The sequence below is a fragment of the Ranitomeya variabilis genome, chromosome 1 (genome assembly GCF_051348905.1).
Source record: "Ranitomeya variabilis isolate aRanVar5 chromosome 1, aRanVar5.hap1, whole genome shotgun sequence".
NCBI classification, from domain to species: domain Eukaryota; kingdom Metazoa; phylum Chordata; class Amphibia; order Anura; family Dendrobatidae; genus Ranitomeya; species Ranitomeya variabilis.
The window spans coordinates 980,971,092-980,989,447 of record NC_135232.1 but is presented as its reverse complement, the minus strand read 5'-3'; the positions used below and the strand labels follow the sequence as shown (position 1 = coordinate 980,989,447).

The following is an 18,356-nucleotide window of genomic DNA, read 5'->3' as shown; positions in this document are numbered from 1 at the left end:
GGGCGTATTCTAAAGTAACATGTTACAGATGTTAAAGTGGAGATTAGAGACTTTAAGTAGCTGGAAATGTAATGGTTGATTTACTACCCAAGCGCAAGATCTGTCATATAACAAATGGAGAACTTAAACTGGACCTGTCATCTTTGTCAAAAGTGGGCAATTTTTGGTTTTATTTTGTTCCCATTGTTCTCCCGGGAATTCTACTTTTTTTTCTTTTTAAATGAACCTGTGACCAAGTTTTCCCAATATAAATTATGGCCACCACCTTTAAGCCCTCTTTTACAGCAGTCTAGTAAGCCATATATAAGTCCCATACGCCTTTAACATAATCTAAATAATACCTGTTATTATCTCCCTATATGGCACGGTCTGGTCTGATGTGCTTCGCTGGTCTGCTTGGGCGCCTGATAGTTACCGTCCTTATAGTTGCTTCATGTGGACAGTGTCAGACTGGGGTGCCAAGGGCCCATCAATAACATTAACTTTGGGGGAGCCCACTTTTCACCTGCATACAAATATTACACTACTCTTGGATACAAATTTACCTAAATTTCTATATTATAAGAAACTGGGTAATTTAGTTAATGACTGATGAGATGCTGCTTTTTCCTGTACAAAGTGAATTATACCATGTACTACCCATACAGTGGGATTGGGCCCAGATCTGCACAGGGGCCCACCTGGGGATTCCCCTGTTAACCAATGGGCCAGTCCAAGCCTGAGTGCTATGCATGTACATGTATTCAGCTTATGCTTATATTCTTATATATCTAAATTCCGGATGTGTATGGATCATATTTATATAGGCAAATTTTTGAAGATAAAAATTCATCTTTTTAATATTTGCAGTTTACCATCTTTCAGGAGCTCAGTGTTATGGGGATAATTGTCTGTTATATATAAGGATCTTTGCATCTCTTTCCCTTTTGCTTTTAGCTGTACTTACATTTGATATTCACATTTGTATTGTATTATATAAAATTATTGTATTGTATTTTTGCAATAAACTTTATTATCATTTCATCCTAATGCACCCCTGTTTTTGGGCCTCTGTATCACTTTCTATATGAGTTTTAAATAACAATTTCTCATATTTCTTTAGTGGTCGATTTTGGTAGAGACCCTCTTTTTGGTTCTATATCTAAGCATAGTAGTCAAGAATAGGGGGAAAGAAAAGCGCTATCTAAGCATAGTAGTCTGGTATAGGGGAAAATATGAGCACTATCTAAGGGTAGTAGTCTGAGAGAGGGGAAAATATGAGCACTATCTAAGCATAGTAGTCTGGGAGAGGGGAAAATATGAGCACTATCTAAGAGTAGTAGTTTGGGATAGGGGATGCCTCCTGCCGAAGCCAAGCAGGTGAAACACGTGTTGAGGTGCTCATCATCTATTGATTTGTAATTTGTATTTTGGCTTTAGACTCTACATGTCCTTTTGCAGGCAGGGCCGTCATCAGGGCATTACTGCCCTTACTACTGTATGGGGCCCGGTCAGCAGCAATACACAGAGGGGCCCGCAGATCCGGGGCCCCACTGTTGTGCTTCTACTTATTGGGCCCCATCGTGCACTAAAATACTGTGCACTGCGGCGCACACATTGGAGCTGAGGCCCGGGAGCCTTTTTGGAGCTGTCCACGGCCGTCTTACCTAGTCGGCTGCACAGCTCCTTCTCGGCTGTAGCTAGAATGTATGGGCTCCCTGCAGGTCCTGACTACAGCCCATACATTCTAGCAATCTCAGTAGTGAATGTGCTAGAATGTATGGGCTCCTTTCAGGTCCTCTCAGCAGCCCATACATTCTAGCTGCTGCTTCACTGCTGAAAACACTAGACGCCTCAGGAACGACTGAGGTAAGTATAAAAAACTTTTTTTGTTTTTTTAAATGGGTGAGGTGGGGGGAGTGAGACTGCAGATGATGAAGTGTGTTTGAGGGGGACTGCACATGATGAAATGATAGGGGGCTGCAAATGATGAACTAAGGGGGACTTCAGATGAAGTGAAGGGGGGATAGGGGACTAAATGATGAAGTAAGGTGGACTGCAAATGGTGAAGTGGGGGTGATGGGAACTGCACATCAAGTGAGTGTGAGGGACGGTGGACAGCAATTGAATTGAAGGTGGGGAGAGCAAATGGTGTATTGAAGGTGGGGAGAGCAAATTATGAATTTTGAGGGTGGGGAAGAGCAGTTGGTAACGAATATTGGGGGTGGGAGAGAGAGAAGACATGACAATGAATTGAGGCAGAAGGGGCATTGAACTATAATGAATCGGGGTAAGGGTTAGAGCGGGAGGTACATAATGGGGTCGTTGAGGATAAAGTGACTGGAAATAAATTGGGGGAAAGAGTACAGGTGCTAACTAATTTATATATTAAATGGGGAAAGTGGCTATGTACAGATAGTGGGGGCACAGTGGCGGATTATAATTTATATTTGGAATGGTGGGTTGCATAATAACCAAATATATATTAATAGTGGGTGAATGTCTGTATTCAGATGTGTAGTATAGAAGAAAGGGAAAAAGTGGGGAATGTGCTCTGGAAGCGATGCTCTAGATAACTTTTATTTTATGCAGAGACGAGTCCTGGCTGAAAGAAGTGATGGCGGTCTGCGTTGGATTAAAAAGAAACGCAAAGATGAAGGACTTCAGCTAGAGATGTCACTGGTGAGTCAGTATGTTACCTGTACACTGACACCATACACTGTATACTGTATACAGAGCTCCTGTGTATAATGTCACTGGTAATCACTATATTATCTGTACACTATACACTATATACAGAGCTCCTGTGTATAATGTCACTAGTGATCACGGTATTACATGTACACTGACACTATATATAGAGCTCCTGTGTATAATGTCACTGGTGATCCCTGTATTACCTGTACACTGACACTATATATAGAGCTCCTGTGTATAATGGCACCGGTGACCACTGAATTACCTGTACATGGACACTGCCTACTAAGTACGGATCTCCTGTGTATAATGGCACTTATGGTGATAGTATTTTTTTTTTTATTAATGATCAGCATTGTACTATTCAGTCACAATGTGGTGGTAATATGTTGTCCGGTCATGTTGTGTTGGTATTTGTTCCTTATATGTAGTTGGTCACCATGTGGTGGTAATATGTGGTCTGTACATGGTGTGGCGGTATTTGTTCCTTGTAGATAGTATTATAGGTCACTATGTGGTGATAATATGGTGTCTGGACATGATGTTGTGGTATTTGTCCCTTGTATGTGGTATTATTGGTCATTTGAAAAATTTAAAAATAAATAAAAATATACCTAAATTGTATTGCATATTTTAACAAATGTTTAATAAGTTAGAGTAGAGTAGGGCCTGGCCAAAAGAGTCTACCTTGTCGTCGTGGCAGATTAAAAAACCTTTTGGCCAAAACAAAATCTGCTGGCTATGGATGTGATCTGGTGATGGGAACTGTTAATGTGTGATTGGTGAGAAGTGAAGTTTTTCCAAGAGACAGCGGTGGGGCTGTGGACAGTTCGAGGGGTGGAAGCGGGGCTGGCGTGGAGCCTGGGTGGAGTCTTAAGGGGGCCCCTGAAAATTTTGCCAGTACGGGGCCCCGAAATTCCTAGTGGCAGCCCTGCACGCAGGGACTGGTGTAGGAGAATTATATGATCCTTCTTGTCATCCTATGGATACATTGTAGCTGATACTGTACATATATATTCGCGCACTATGATATTGATTCTTATCTGGCACTGCCTCAGTGCACTATCCATGTGAATGTGTTTGGCATATGCATTTACTCGGCCTTAACAATTTGTGTTCCTTGAAATTACATTACCTTATTGCCTTTACATGCGCCCGTGCAGTGTCATTCTGGCTCTAATTTGAGATTATCATAGCTTGCTGGAAGACATGTCCTACATCAACCATACAGCGCTCCCAATCATGTACCTGCTCAGGCGTAGTTTGCTTTGCTCTGCTGAAGGTTCTTCTGATGAAGAAGTCAGAGCACTTGGAAAAGCATAAACCGCACTGTTACCCTATAAGCCGCTTATTGGATCTTTTTGAGAACACAGATCCAGCAATGCAGGTTACCCACACTTCCTAATACTCAGAGTGGTGTTGTGATGTCCTTTTAAATAGTAACACAAGATGCTATAAATAATCTGTTATTCAGTGAATACAAGACTTAATTCACTTATAATAGGGTCCTTCTAGATTACCATTGTTTTGTTAGCAATTATGGTGCTGCATGTTTCCTTATCCTCACCATCTAAATGGCAGAAACTCCTCAGAAATGCCCAATCTCAGGTGTAAACCTAGCCTTGGAAAGTATGATTTTACGCCACTTGCTGTTACCATCAATAAACTAAACATGGCTTATTCTTTGTTTTGCAGATTTCTTTCCCTGTCCGGTTATTCTGTGGGACTCCCTTTTATCTCCAACAGACAACATCACACAATCTTCCACAAGACTCAAATGGGGAAATTACCAAAGGATCCTTACACACAAGTGTTGGTTGAATGGAAAAGTCCCCAAAGCAGATCTGGGCTGTCCAGAAGTGCATCATCATGAGTGGTCCAAGATGGCACTTTTTGATTTTCTTCTGCAAGTAAGGACAAATTATGATTATAATAAGTGTACTGTACATCAGAGACCATACATGGTCAGAAAATTAGAGACTATAATCAATGAAGACTATATGGAATAAATGGAGTAGAACTGAGTTACGATGCATTGTGCACAGTAGTTCTCCACACGCATTGTTTGTTTCCTGTACACACCTGGTCAAAATTTTTGATACCCCTCGTTTAATGACAGAAAAACCCACAATGGTCACAAAAATAACTTGAATCTGACAAAAGTAATAATGAATAAAAAAACTATGAAAATGAACAAATGAAAGTCAGACATTTCTTTTCAACCATGCTTCCACAGAAGTAAAAAAAAAAAATTTCTGTGACCATTGTGGTTTTTTCTGTCATTAATCGAGGGGTACCAACAATTTTGACCTTGTGTGTACTTAGTGTTATATGAATGTCTACACTTTTCTCAACTCATAGCCTATGCAATTGACTGTACATAATATACCTCCATTATACTTGTAGCAAAAATATAAAATAAAGTATATCATTTAAGTCTGGAGAAGCCCTAACCGACAGTAATGATATTAGAAGCAGTGTTTGCCACTCTGTCATGCAAATGACAGAGTAGCAAACACTGGATATCCGGGCCCCCCATTCGAGTGAATGGGGTCCGGGTACAGTTCTGGTACCCAAACCCAAACATTTTTTAACTGTTTGGCCGAACCTGCCCTACCCGAACATCCAAGGGTCCACCCATCTCTAGTCAAGAGTAATCCATGTTTTGCAGCAGAGATGGATGACAGGATGTAAGGACAGGTCTTTGTATCGGCTTTTGCTCTCCTGTCTAGGTGCATAAAAGACAGGTGGATTTCAATTCAAGGCAAGCAAGCCATTTGACAATGACACAGGGAATGTAAAGTGAAAAGTGAGGAAAATTAAATTCCTGCACCTATAGTGCTGGAAGAATGTGAAACTGGCTACTGTGAAGTAATGGATAGCAAGCACCATTGCTTGAGGATAGACACAATTCCTGAACATAGACTGGTCCGTTCACCTAAAGCAGCTTTGACCTGATGTCGGGGATTAGAGCAGGAAGACTATGCTTTCTATAGATTTTGTGTGAAAGCACAGGTATGCTTTAATAAATTATATTTTAATTTTACATGAAAATGTGAGACTTGGAAAAAGATATTTTTACAATGGCAGTGACATGTGGAGCGCTATCGCTATATCCTAGTTATATTTAATACATCTGTGCAGAAAGAATGTATAGGAAACAAAAATAGGATGTCTCCCTAAAGGAATGGCTCCTTTGTGCTGTAACATATATAACTGTTCTTTTGTGACTGCGCTATGCCTGGAATGTAATATAAAAATCATGTGAGGATTATATTGACCCCAAACATAGTACAAGTCCTTCAGAAATAGTTTGGTGTGTGTCATACTTCAGAATACGTGTCAGCTTATTAATAGGTGTCTGCTTTTCATCTTATAGACCCTATCAACAGCCCAGTGAGAGGAGTGGGAAAATGTGAGCGCGTTACCCTTGTAATCCCAGGTCAAAGTTTTTTTTTTCCAGGAAAATATGCATAGTGTATGAAACAAAGAGGCTTATGCTTTATGAATATTCAGAATTTAGGTGCTTACAGTGTTCTTGGAATATAATAATAGAACTGGAATAATGGAACTAGAGCGAGTACAAAGGAGGGCAACAAAATAAATAAAGGGGATGGGGGAACTACAATACCCAGAGAGATTAGCAAAATTAGGATTATTTAGTCTAGAAAAAAGACGGCTGAGGGGGCGATGTAATAACCATGTATAAGTGTATAAGGGGACAATACACATATCTCTCCGAGGATCTGTTTATACCAATGAAGATGACGGTCACAAGGGGTCATTCTCTGCGTCTGGAGGAGAGAAGGTTTTTCCATCAACATAGAAGAGGATTCTTTACTGTTAGGGCAGCGAGAATCTGGAATTCCTTGCCTAAAGAGGTGGTGATGGCGAACTCAGTGGAGGGGTTCAAGAGAGGCCTGGATGTCTTCCTGGAGCGTAACAATATTGTATCTCACAGTTAATAGGTTCTTTAGAAGGACGTATATCTGGGGATTTATTCTGATGGAATATAGGCTGAACTGGATGGACAAATGCCTTTTTTCGACCTTGCTTACTATGTTACTATGTTCTTCTACACAGATAGTGGTTCTGTCACGGGAGACCTAGGCAGGAAAGAGCTAATAACCCGGGCCCCTGTGATTTCCCTCAGACTAGGGAAACCCTGACTGTCCCTCTCCCAGAGTTTACACTGATGGTGTGCATGTCTGGGCCTCCACCCTCGCCTTATCTCCTGTTTCAACCCTAGGCTGAAACTACCTCCCACCACCCAGTGAAGACCACACTCCAATACCCACAGTTAGCACAGACAAGGATAACAGAAAAGTAAGCACCACGCCGCAGTCACTCAGGAATACACTATAAATGCAAAGGGCAAAACAAATACAAATATAGGAAGGAGCAAATAAGACAAAGGGAAATACACCACCAGCAACGATTCTCCAACTACTAGCTCACCACTCCAGACCGAGATAACAACGCACAAGACAGAAGCTATAATCGGCGACGCCCAATGTTCAGGAGAACTATTTAAAGGCAGTGGGCATGGCCCAGCTTCCAGTCTGAGCACCAGGTAAATTAACCCCGGACCAGCTAGATAAAATCAAGCCGACGCCAATGAGCGCATAGTGGTCAAAAGCGGAATTACCGCTGTCTGTCGAACGACCTGGTCTGAACAGCGTCCGACATGACAGTACCCCGCCTTCTACGAGGGACCCCAGGGCCCTCACGGCTTATAGGACCCGGCTTGTCCGGATGGTGGCAGTGAAAAAACCTGACCAGCCGATCCGCATGAACGTCCAAGGCTGGTACCCAGGACCTCTCCTCCGGCCCATAACCACGCCAGTGTACCAAGTACTGTAAAGTGCGGCGCACTACACGAGAGTCAACCACCTTGGAGACTTCAAATTCCAAATTACCATCCACCAAGACTGGAGGTGGCATAGGCGCCGCGTCCACGGAACCCACCACCTTCTTTAAAAGAGACCTGTGGAACACGTTGTGTATCTTATACACCATAGGAAGCTCCAGTCGGTACGCTACTGGGTTAATGACGGCGGTGACCCTAAATGGACCAATAAACCGTGGACCCAATTTAAGGGATGGTATTTTGAGTCTTATGTTTTTTGTGGATAACCACACCCAGTCATCCACACTCAGGTCCGGACCTGGCACACGCCTACTGTCAGCCACATGTTTGTACCTAGCACCCACACTCAACAGGCGCTGTTTAACTCTCCTCCAGACTGATGATAATTGTGCTCCTAACTGGTCTTCCTCCGGGACGCCGGAAGAGCCCCCCTGACTCAAAGTACAAAATTGAGGATGAAACCCGTAAACACAAAAAAACGGAGACTCCCCAGATGACTCCTGGCGGTGATTATTGATGGCAAACTCAGCCAAAGGAAGAAACTTCGACCACTCCTCCTGGTTATCCGAAACAAAGCAGCGTAAGTACTGTTCCAAATTTTGGTTCATACGCTCGGTCTGACCATTTGACTGAGGATGAAACGCCGAAGAATGAAACAACTTGATCCCCAGCCGTGAACAAAATGCTTTCCAAAATTTTGCCACAAACTGAGACCCCCTATCAGAAACGATGTCAGACGGAACCCCATGAAGTCTGACCACCTCCTGCACAAATACCTGAGCCAGAGTCTTAGCGTTAGGAAACGAAGGCAAAGACATAAAGTGCGACATTTTTGAGAACCAATCAACAATCGCCAAGATGACCGTGTTCCCAGCTGAGGAGGGCAAGTCAGTGATAAAATCCATGGAGATTTCCGTCCATGGCTTACTAGGTACCTCGAGAGGAAGTAGTGTGCCAATAGGACGGGAGCGGGGCGTCATGTTCCTAGCGCACGTGGTGCAAGCTGACACGTATGAGACCACGTCCTGTTGGATCTTGGGCCACCAAAACCGACGTGACACCAACTCCAAGGTACCCCGAACCCCTGGATGGCCAGCCAGGACAGCATCATGATGCTCCGCCAAAGAAGCGGTACAAACGTTTTGTTGACGGGTAGCTCAGATGGTACCTCCTCCTGGGCCTCGGCAATCTCGGCCTCAACCTCGGTAGTGAGAGCCGAAACCACCACACCCTTTTGGAGGATGGGTACTGGATCTTCCCGAGGCTCTCCCCCCGGAAAACACCTGGAAAAAGCATCCACCTTAGTGTTTTTAGAACCAGGTCTGTAAGTGACAACAAAGTTGAACCGCGTGAAAAACAATGCCCAGCGAGCCTGCCTGGACTAATGTCATGGGAGACCTAGGCAGGAAAGAGATAATAATCCGGGCCCCTGCGATTTCCCTCAGACTAGGGAAACCCTGACTGTCCCTCTCCCAGAGTTTACACTGATGGTGTGCATGTCTGGGCCTCCACCCTCGCCTTATCTCCTGTTTCAACCCTAGGCTTAAACTACCTCCCACCACCCAGTGAAGACCACACTCCAATACCCACAGTTAGCACAGACAAGGATAACGGAAAAGTAAGCACCACGCCGCAGTCACTCAGGAATACACTATAAATGCAAAGGGCAAAACAAATACAAATATAGGAAGGAGCAAATAAGACAAAGGGAAATACACCACCAGCAACGATTCTCCAACTACTAGCTCACCACTCCAGACCAAGATAACAACGCACAAGACAGAATAATAATATAATCGGCGACGCCCAATGTTCAGGAGAACTATTTAAAGGCAGTGGGCATGGCCCAGCTTCCAATCCGAGCACCAGGTAAATTTACCCTGGACCAGCTAGATAAAATCTAGCCGACGCCAATGAGCGCATAGTGGTCAAAAGCGGAATTACCGCTGTCTGTCGAACGACCTGGTCTGAACAGCGTCCGACATGACAGGTTCCTCATTAACCTGTAGATTAATGGCATAACCCAAAACCGTTGTAAGAGCAAAGAATGACAAATAAAAAGCAATATTAATCCAGCGGAAACATTCTCTCATTCCCCTACCCAGCACTGCAGCCAATTACAGAGCTATGCACATGTAGATGGCACAAGCTGCTGAGCTCACTGATTGGATGCAGCAAGTTGACATCATTTCAGCATTGCAAAAAAAAACAAGACACCTGGGCAGCAGCAGATACTCAGTGCTGGTTGGACCAGGGGAGAGTGAGTAAAGGAAATGTATTTTTTATGGCACCCTGTAGAGCACAATGGTAACCATTAGCCTGTAATTGATAAGAGTGCTCAAAGAGGTTTTCTGGGACATTAAAGGGAATCTGTCACCCACTTTTTCGTACATAAGCTGCGGCCACCGCCATCAGGGGCTTATCTACAGCATTCTGTAATGCTGTAGATGAGCCCCCGATGTCACCTGAAAGATAAGAAAAACAAGTTATATTATACTCACACGGGGGTGGTCTTGTGCGGTCTGGGTCAATGGGCGTCACAGGTCCGGGTCCAGCACCTCCCATGTTCATACAATGACATCCTCTTCTTTACGCAGGCGTACTTTGTCTGCCCTGTTGAGGGCAGAGCAAAGTACTGCAGTGTGCAGGTGCCAGGAAAGGTCAAAGAAGCCCAGGGCCAGTGCACTGCAGTACTTTGCTCTGCCCTCAACAGGGCAGACAAAGTATGCCTGCACAGGAGCTGTGACAGAAGCGAGGAAGAGGACATCATCACATGTAGATGGGAGGCGCTGGACCCAGACCTGCGAAGCCCATCGAACCAGACCGCACAGGACCGCCGCTGGGTGAGTATAATCGAATTTGTTTTTCTTATCTTTCAGGTTACATCGTGGGTAGTGTTGAGCATTCCGATACCGCAAGTATCGGGTATCGGCCGATACTTGCAGGTATCGGAATTCCGATACCGAGATCCGATACTTTTGTGGTATCGGGTATCGGTATCGAAACAACATTAATGTGTAAAATAAAGAATTAAAATAAAAAATATTGCTATACTCACCTCTCCGATGCAGCCTGGACCTCACCGAGGGAACCGGCAGCGTTGTTTTCTTAAAATGCGCGCTTTTACTTCCTTCCGTGATGTCACGGCTTGTGATTGGTCGCGTGCCGCCCATGTGGCCGCGACGCGACCAATCACAGCAAGCCGTGACGTAATTTTCAGGTCCTCAATGCCTAATTCTAGGCATTCATGATTTTAAAATTACGTTCCGGCTTGTGATTGGTCGCGTCGCGGTCACATGGGCGACGCGACCAATCACAAGCCGTGACGTCACGGGAGGCAGGAGACGCGCGCATTTTTAAAATTATGTCACGGCTTGTGATTGGTTGCGTGCCGCCCATGTGACTGCGACGTGACCAATCACAGCAAGCCGTGACGTAATTTCAGGTCCTGATGCCTATTTCTGCATTCAGGACCTGAAATTACGTCACGGCTTGCTGTGATTGGTCGCGTCGCGGTCACATGGGCGGCACGCAACCAATCACAAGCCGTGACGTAATTTTAAAAATGCGCGCGTCTCCTGCCTCCCGTGACGTCACGGCTTGTGATTGGTCGCGTCGCCCATGTGACCGCGACGCGACCAATCACAAGCCGGAACGTAATTTTAAAATCATGAATGCCTAGAATTAGGCATTGAGGACCTGAAAATTACGTCACGGCTTGCTGTGATTGGTCACGTCGTGGCTACATGGGCGGCACGCGACCAATCACAAGCCGTGACGTCACGGAAGGAAGTAAAAGCGCGCATTTTAAGCAAACAACGCTGCCGGTTCCCTCGGTAAGGTCCAGGCTGCGTCGGAGAGGTGAGTATAGCAATATTTTTTATTTTAATTCTTTATTTTACACATTAATATGGATCCCAGGGCCTGAAGGAGAGTTTCCTCTCCTTCAGACACTGGGAACCATCAGGAATACCGTCCGATACTTAAGTCCCATTGACTTGTATTGGTATCGGGTATCGGTATCGGATTAGATCCGATACTTTGCCGGTATCGGCCGATACTTTCCGATACCGATACTTTCAAGTATCGGACGGTATCACTCAACACTAATCGTGGGCTTACCTACAGTATTATATATTCTGTAGATAAGCCCCTGATGGCGGTGGCCGCAGCTTATATACGAAAAAGTAGGTGACAGATTCTCTTTAATCTTTATGGACTATCCTTAGGATAGGTCATCAATGTCTGATTGGTGGGAGGTGCGACACCCGACACCCCCACTGATCAGCTGTTACCAGTGTCTGCAATGACCAGAACTGCTCCATTGACGGAGTAGTGGCTGGAGCCACATACAGCACAATATACTATATATATATACCTTGAGCAAGTGGTAAATTCAAATTTAATGTCAACATATTTTACATGGTGAATCCTTATGCCAAAAGAACAAATTTGAGGGGTAAGACTTACCAATTTGCAAAGTTCATTTTTCCTTGGCACCCTACTGCACATCCACCCCCTATTGATTTGAATAGGTGGCTGATGTGCAGTACATGGACGTGGCCACCAAAAAGTCTACGGACCTGTGCAACTCTCCAACTGAGCAGTTACAGAGGCTACCAACATCGGGTACAGCTGATCGACAGGGGTGCCCACTGATCAAACACTGATGAGATATCCTAAGGATATGCCAAGATTGTTAAAGTCCCGAACAAACCTCTTTAACTTGAATGGTGAATAGAATATTTAACATCCTGAAGAGTAGGATAACTCATATTTACTAAAAAAAAAGAAATACTAAATGGCAAAGTTCTTTCAATCACAAAAATTCAACACGTGATCATGTTCTAACATATAAAAATTTGAAATAGTTGCCCAACAAGCATTGAAATTGTCAAAATTGAAAAATAGAGCTTTTAATTATGCTTACTTGTTAAATGTCCCTTTTCTTGTCTGCTGTCTCTCCAGTAATCCCCACCATGTTTACAGAGATGACATCACATCCACATAACCACTGCAGCTAATCACTAACGTCAGCAGTGACACTTGCATGTATGACATCATTGCTACAAGATCAGCAGGGATTACCTGAGAGGTGGCTCAAGAACTTATTTTTTTTCATTTTTTGGAACAATTCCTGATGTTTGGCATCTTTTTGAGAATCCAGAACATTCCCTTTGAGCATGTAATATGACAGGCTTGTGATGACATACAACTCTGTACTATCCACATAATCTTATACAGCTATACATAATTGTGCACTAGTTATCAGATCAGTACTTGTGAAGTATCAATGTATGTAATGTGTAACACTTGTCTATAGTCAGAGCATTCTTCACCATCCAGTCACATTTGCCTGCTCTACGGAGGACATGGTATCACACATTAGGAAATCATTATAATACAAGCCCTTTGTATGGTACAAAGTCAGATACCAGGTTTATTGCCTCTAGTTAATAAATTACAGAAACAAGGAAGCTAAACAGGAGTAATCTATTAACTAATTGGGTATTGATACGTAATTATAGCTGAGAAAACACAGTAAAACATAAGGTCCTTAATTGTTTCCTTTCTGCATGTCATAGTGTACATGGGTAAAGTTTTCTCTTCTAGAGGCAGGAATGTCTCTTCAGCATATCTTTACATATTTTCTATTGGCAGTAGTGATCAAACATTTTGTTCATAATTGAACAGGTCGTGTGAATGTCAGGCTTAAAAGGGATTTTTTATAATGGACATTTCTCAGCTATCCACTTGTTCTGTCCCCACATGAGGCGAATGGAGGTGTCGTTGACTAATAAGGGTTGTGAGAAAGAGAGAATCGTACCTTCAGTATTTCCTCGATATGAGGCAGACAGGACCAATGCTGCTCAGAGTCCGAAGAGATGATGCACACCAGGGATTGTGCTGTCCAGACTTGTTTATTTGGAAATCTGGACATACAGCGTATAACTGGTAATACAGTACTTTCTCCAGAAATACAGGTGTAGACAAGTATGACTGCAAGTGTGAGCAGCAAGAGGTCGAAAGACTGATGCCTTCCTAGCCTGGTTCAAGTGTGTCCTCTCACAACAGCATGTAAACTGAAACTGAAATGGCTGCCAGAGGAAGAGAAGACTTGACCCCTGAACCGGAAGTGGAAGACATGCCAACAAGAATAATTAATAACAAGCTGCCATGTGGAAAAAGGCCATTGGGTGGCAGCAGAGAAAAATATAACAACATACATGGAACAGCACACTCCCCGTCTGAAATTCCATAAGGGATTTCACTATATTAATGTCCTTGAAATAAAGTCCAACAACCTAGAAAATGAAACCAAACATACATGTAATGCAATAATAACAACTTTAAACGAGATAAGACATTAATTTAAGTCAGTTCCTGAGATAATCCAAAGGAAAACCCATCTTCGGACCCACTGTAATCCAATGGACAAAGTACTAGTGCAGTGTTCTGTTCATAGTTTATCCTACCGGAATGTCCTCTATCGGTAGTACCAATATGAGCTCGTGGATTGGCCTCTGAAATGTCTTAGGTTCACCTTTCCTAAGGACTTTCAGCTCCACCTTACGGACCTTACCATCTTCACTGGGGAAAGTCTTTGTAATGATTCCCATAGGCCAGTCAATCCTTTGAGCTTGTTGTTCCTTCATTAACACAATATCTCCTTCCTTCAAGTTCGGTTTACTCTGTCGCCATTTTCTTCTTCCTTGCAGAACCACAAGGTACTTTCTCCACCGGCTCCAGAAGTAATTGGCGAGGTACTGTACACATTTCCACTGCTTCTGGTAGGAGTTTGCGTGAGTAAACTCTCCACTGACTGTTAGCAGGTTCCCGATCTTTTGGGTAAGAAGAGTTGCCGGAGTAAGAATGGTTGGCATTTCAGGATCCATTGATACTGGGACAAGGGGTCTTGAGTTGATTATGGCAGAAACTTCAGCCAGAAGAGTAACCAAGGTCTCATGCGTAAGTCTTGAAGAGTTCATGTCCATAAGCATAGAGTTCAAGATGTTGCGTGAGATCCCGATCATCCTTTCCCAGGAACCTCCCATGTGCGAACTATGCGGAGGATTGAAGATCCAGGTGCCACCTCTCTCTGCCAGTTGATCCTGAATTGGCTTGATGTCAATATCTAGCTCTCGACATGCACCGATGAAGTTGCTTCCGCGGTCGGACCTTAATTGTTTCACTGGTCCTCTGATCGCTAGAAACCGCCGAAGAGCGTTAATCAGGCTGGATGTGTCCATAGATTTTATTACTTCTATGTGAACGGCACGGACACTCATGCAAGTGAATAGTCCTGCCCAACATTTGCTGTTGGCATGACCTCCTCAAGTCCTGCATGCAGATACTATCCATGGCCCAAAGACGTCTAGGCCAAAGTAGGTGAAAGTCGGTTCAGCACTCAGTCTGTCGAAGGGTAGGTCGGCCATTTGTTGATGCACCTGTTTTCCTCTAGTTTTGCGACATTGCACACAGCGATGTATTGATCCCGCTACACGTCTTTTCATGCCTATGATCCAAAGTCCTGCAGACCGTAACTTGCCTTCTGTGATCTGCCTGCCTTGGTGTTCAGTTTTTTCATGATAGTGCTGAATCAGTAGATCGGTGATGTGATGTCTACTGGGAATGATGCAAGCATGTTGCTCTGAAAACTCTAGCTTGCCTCGATTTAATCGACCACCGACTCTCAGCAAACCGAAGCTGTCCATTAGTGGATTCAAATGGGCAATGGGGCTTTTCAGAGGGATCTGCTGTTTGTGGTATAAGCATTCCTATTCGGTACTGAATACACTCTGCTGGACATAAAGTATTATAAGGGACTCGCAGTGAGAGATGTCCTCAGCAGAGAGTGGTTTTTGGCAGACATGCCAACCATGACAGTCTTTGTCTCCATGTGAATTGTGATGAGATCTCGCAATGTGGACTAACCTTGCGATAGTCTTGAGGAGTTTCGTCCAGTTGGAGAAGCGTTCAAAGCGCTAGCAACCGAGGGTGGAGGTTGGTTTAGCATTCGTAGCCAGAGCACTGACCTCAGAGCGGACTTCTGGATCATCATCTGGATCCTGGATGCTGAAGACTTCCTGGACACATTCACTTCCTTTCTGTTCCAGCAGAAACTTTGGACCTGAAAGCCAAGAAGAGTTAGCAAAGGAATTTATAGACATAGGTCTAGTGGCATGGTCGGCTGGATTAAGTTCAGATGGGATATAGTGCCACTGTTCAGGTTTGGAAGACCTTCTTATTCTCTCAATGCGGTTACTGACGTACACGTCATTTGGTTGTAGATGTAAACTAAGACAACTTTACTGTCACTGTAGTATTGTACATCATCTATGTGAGTGTCCAGCTCATGCTGAATAAAGTCTGCAAGTTCTACTGCAAGCACAGCCCCACAGAGTTCCAGCCTGGGAATAGTGTGGTCAGGCTTGGGAGCCAACTTAGCCTTGCCGAAAATGAAACCAACGTGATCTTGATTGTCGGATCCCGTCACCTTCAGGTAGGCAACAGCTGCAATGGCCTCCGTGGATGCATCCGAGAACACATGGAGTTCCGTCCTAGTGCTAGCAACAAGTGAGATTCCGGCGTAGCATCTCGGTGTATGGATTTCATCCAAAGCACACAAAGACTGCTTCCAGGTTTCCCATTTCAATTCCTTATCAGGAGGTAGTGGGGCATCCCAGTCCTTGACGTTTTGGATAGCTGTCTCAGAAGGGATTTACCTTGTATGGTAATTGGTGCTATGAATCCCAGTGGGTCATATAGGCTATTTACCACTGACAGGACACCATGTTTAGTGAATGGTTTGTCTGCACAGTTCATTTGGAAACCGAAGGTGTCAGCTGAGAGGTTCCACCTCAGGCCTAAGCTTCTCTGCACAGGCGGACGGTCTGGTCCCAGGTCTATGTCCTTGAATTCATGTGCATGGTCACTTGACTCAAAGGCTCTCATGACAGCTGGGCTGTTTGAAGCAATTTTGTGCAGTCTAAGCTTAGCTCGGTACAGCATCCGTTGGGTCCTTTTAAGTAGGTCAATTGCCGCTTCTTCTGCGGGTAGAGATTTTAGTCCATCATCTACGTAGAAGTCTTTCTCTACAAAGTTTCTGGTGTCTGTTCCATACTCGGACTCTCCTTCTAGTGCAGTTCTCCGCAGGCCATATGTTGCCACTGCGGGTGAAGGGCTGTTCCCAAATACGTGCACCCACATATGATACTCCACCATCTCTTTGCTGGGGTTATTGTCTTTGTACCACAGGAATCTGAGGAAATTCCTGTGGTCCTCTCTGACTATGAAACATCTGTTCAATGTCGGCAGTGATGGCGATCGGCTCTTTCCTGAACCTCATCAACACTCCTACTAGGTTGTTTGTCAGATTAGGACCTGTGAGGAGGACATAGTTGAGAGATACGCCTTGATGTTTGGCGCTTGAATCAAAGACAACTCTAGTTTGCTTAGGTTTCCTCGGGTGATATACTCCAAATGGGGGTAGGTACTAGCACTCCTCGTTTTCCTTTAAGGGAGGCGCTGGCTCTGCATGGTTGTTATGGAATATTTTGCCCATAAAGGTGACGATGTGTTCTTTCATCTCCGGTTTATTGCTTAGAGTGCGCTGGAGAGAGTTGAATCTGGACAAGGCTTGTTCACGATTGTTCGGGAGCCTTACCCTGGTAGCTCGGAAGGGTAGGGGAAAAACCCAGTGATTAGTCTTGTCCTTAAGGAACTCATTGTCCATTATCCTGACAAATTCCTTGTCTTCCATAGACGGGGCTACTTTATTGTCATCCTTAGTGGTACGAAACACCAATCTTCCCAAGTCGTCTGCATAGGGAGAGGGGATAACATCAGACAGCTGTACAGGATCTGGAAGCTTTTCCTTCACCTCATAGTGATGAGGACATGGTTTGCAGAAAGTAGTGCGCCCGTCTCGGCGTATGTAGGTCTTAAAGGAATGGACTCCTGTTCAGTCCAAGCATACATTTCCTATGACTACCCACCCCAAGTCAAGTCTCTGGGCGTAGGGGGCATATTCAGCACCATTACAAAGTTGGCGGACCTTATGTATCCTCAAATTGTCTCTGCCGAGCAGAAGTAGGATTTCAGCATCTGTGTCTAAAGGTGGGATAACGCTGGCTAGGTGCCTTAAGTGTGGTTGGTGGAAAGCAGCTTCCGGGGTAGGGATCTCATCCCTTTGGTCTGGTATTTGATCGCATTCGATTAGCGTAGGTAGTGGTATTTCTAAGTCTCCATTGACAGGAGAAGCAATGAAACCTTGTGCTCTTCTGCCGATAGTCTCTATGCGCCCCGAGCAAGTATTCAGAGTGTAGGGCGTTGCTGGTCTCTTGATTCTAAAGGCTTCAAAGAACTTAGGTCCAGCTAGGGATCGATTGCTCTGATCGTCAATGATGGCATACATTTTTACTGCCTTCTCTGGTTGCCCTTCTGGATAAACTCTGATTAGGCATATCCTGGCACAGCATTTAGCACTTTGATTCTCCCCACATACCTCTGAGCATGAGCAGGAAACAGCTGTGGTGGACTTGGTTTGATCCTGTGGCTCCCCACCATGGCTTGTTGCGGGACTAGAGGTAGCTGCGACTGCTGGATCGCTGGTTGCTGAGGCTGGGTGCAAGGCTGATGGGTGTCTGTCGCTGTGACACTCTTCACACTTAATGGCAGATTTACAGTCCTTGGCCATGTGTTCTGATGAAGTGCAGCACTTGAAACATACCCCAAGTTCGCTGAGGATTTTCTTGCACTTCTGCATGTTTTTGGACCTGAAGCCTCTACATTTTTTCAGTGAGTGTGG

At 44.5% G+C, this 18,356-nt stretch overlaps 1 protein-coding gene across 1 annotated transcript in view; it reads left to right on the top strand.

The window, feature by feature from the left end:
* The window catches only part of GASK1B (golgi associated kinase 1B), a 139,193-nt gene that overhangs the window by 101,395 nt on the left and 19,442 nt on the right, over window positions 1-18,356 (top strand). The window contains exon 2 of the mRNA XM_077279405.1: window positions 4,372-4,586. Coding sequence (XP_077135520.1) covers window positions 4,372-4,586 — 215 coding nt within the window. The remainder of the gene's footprint in view (window positions 1-4,371; window positions 4,587-18,356) is intronic.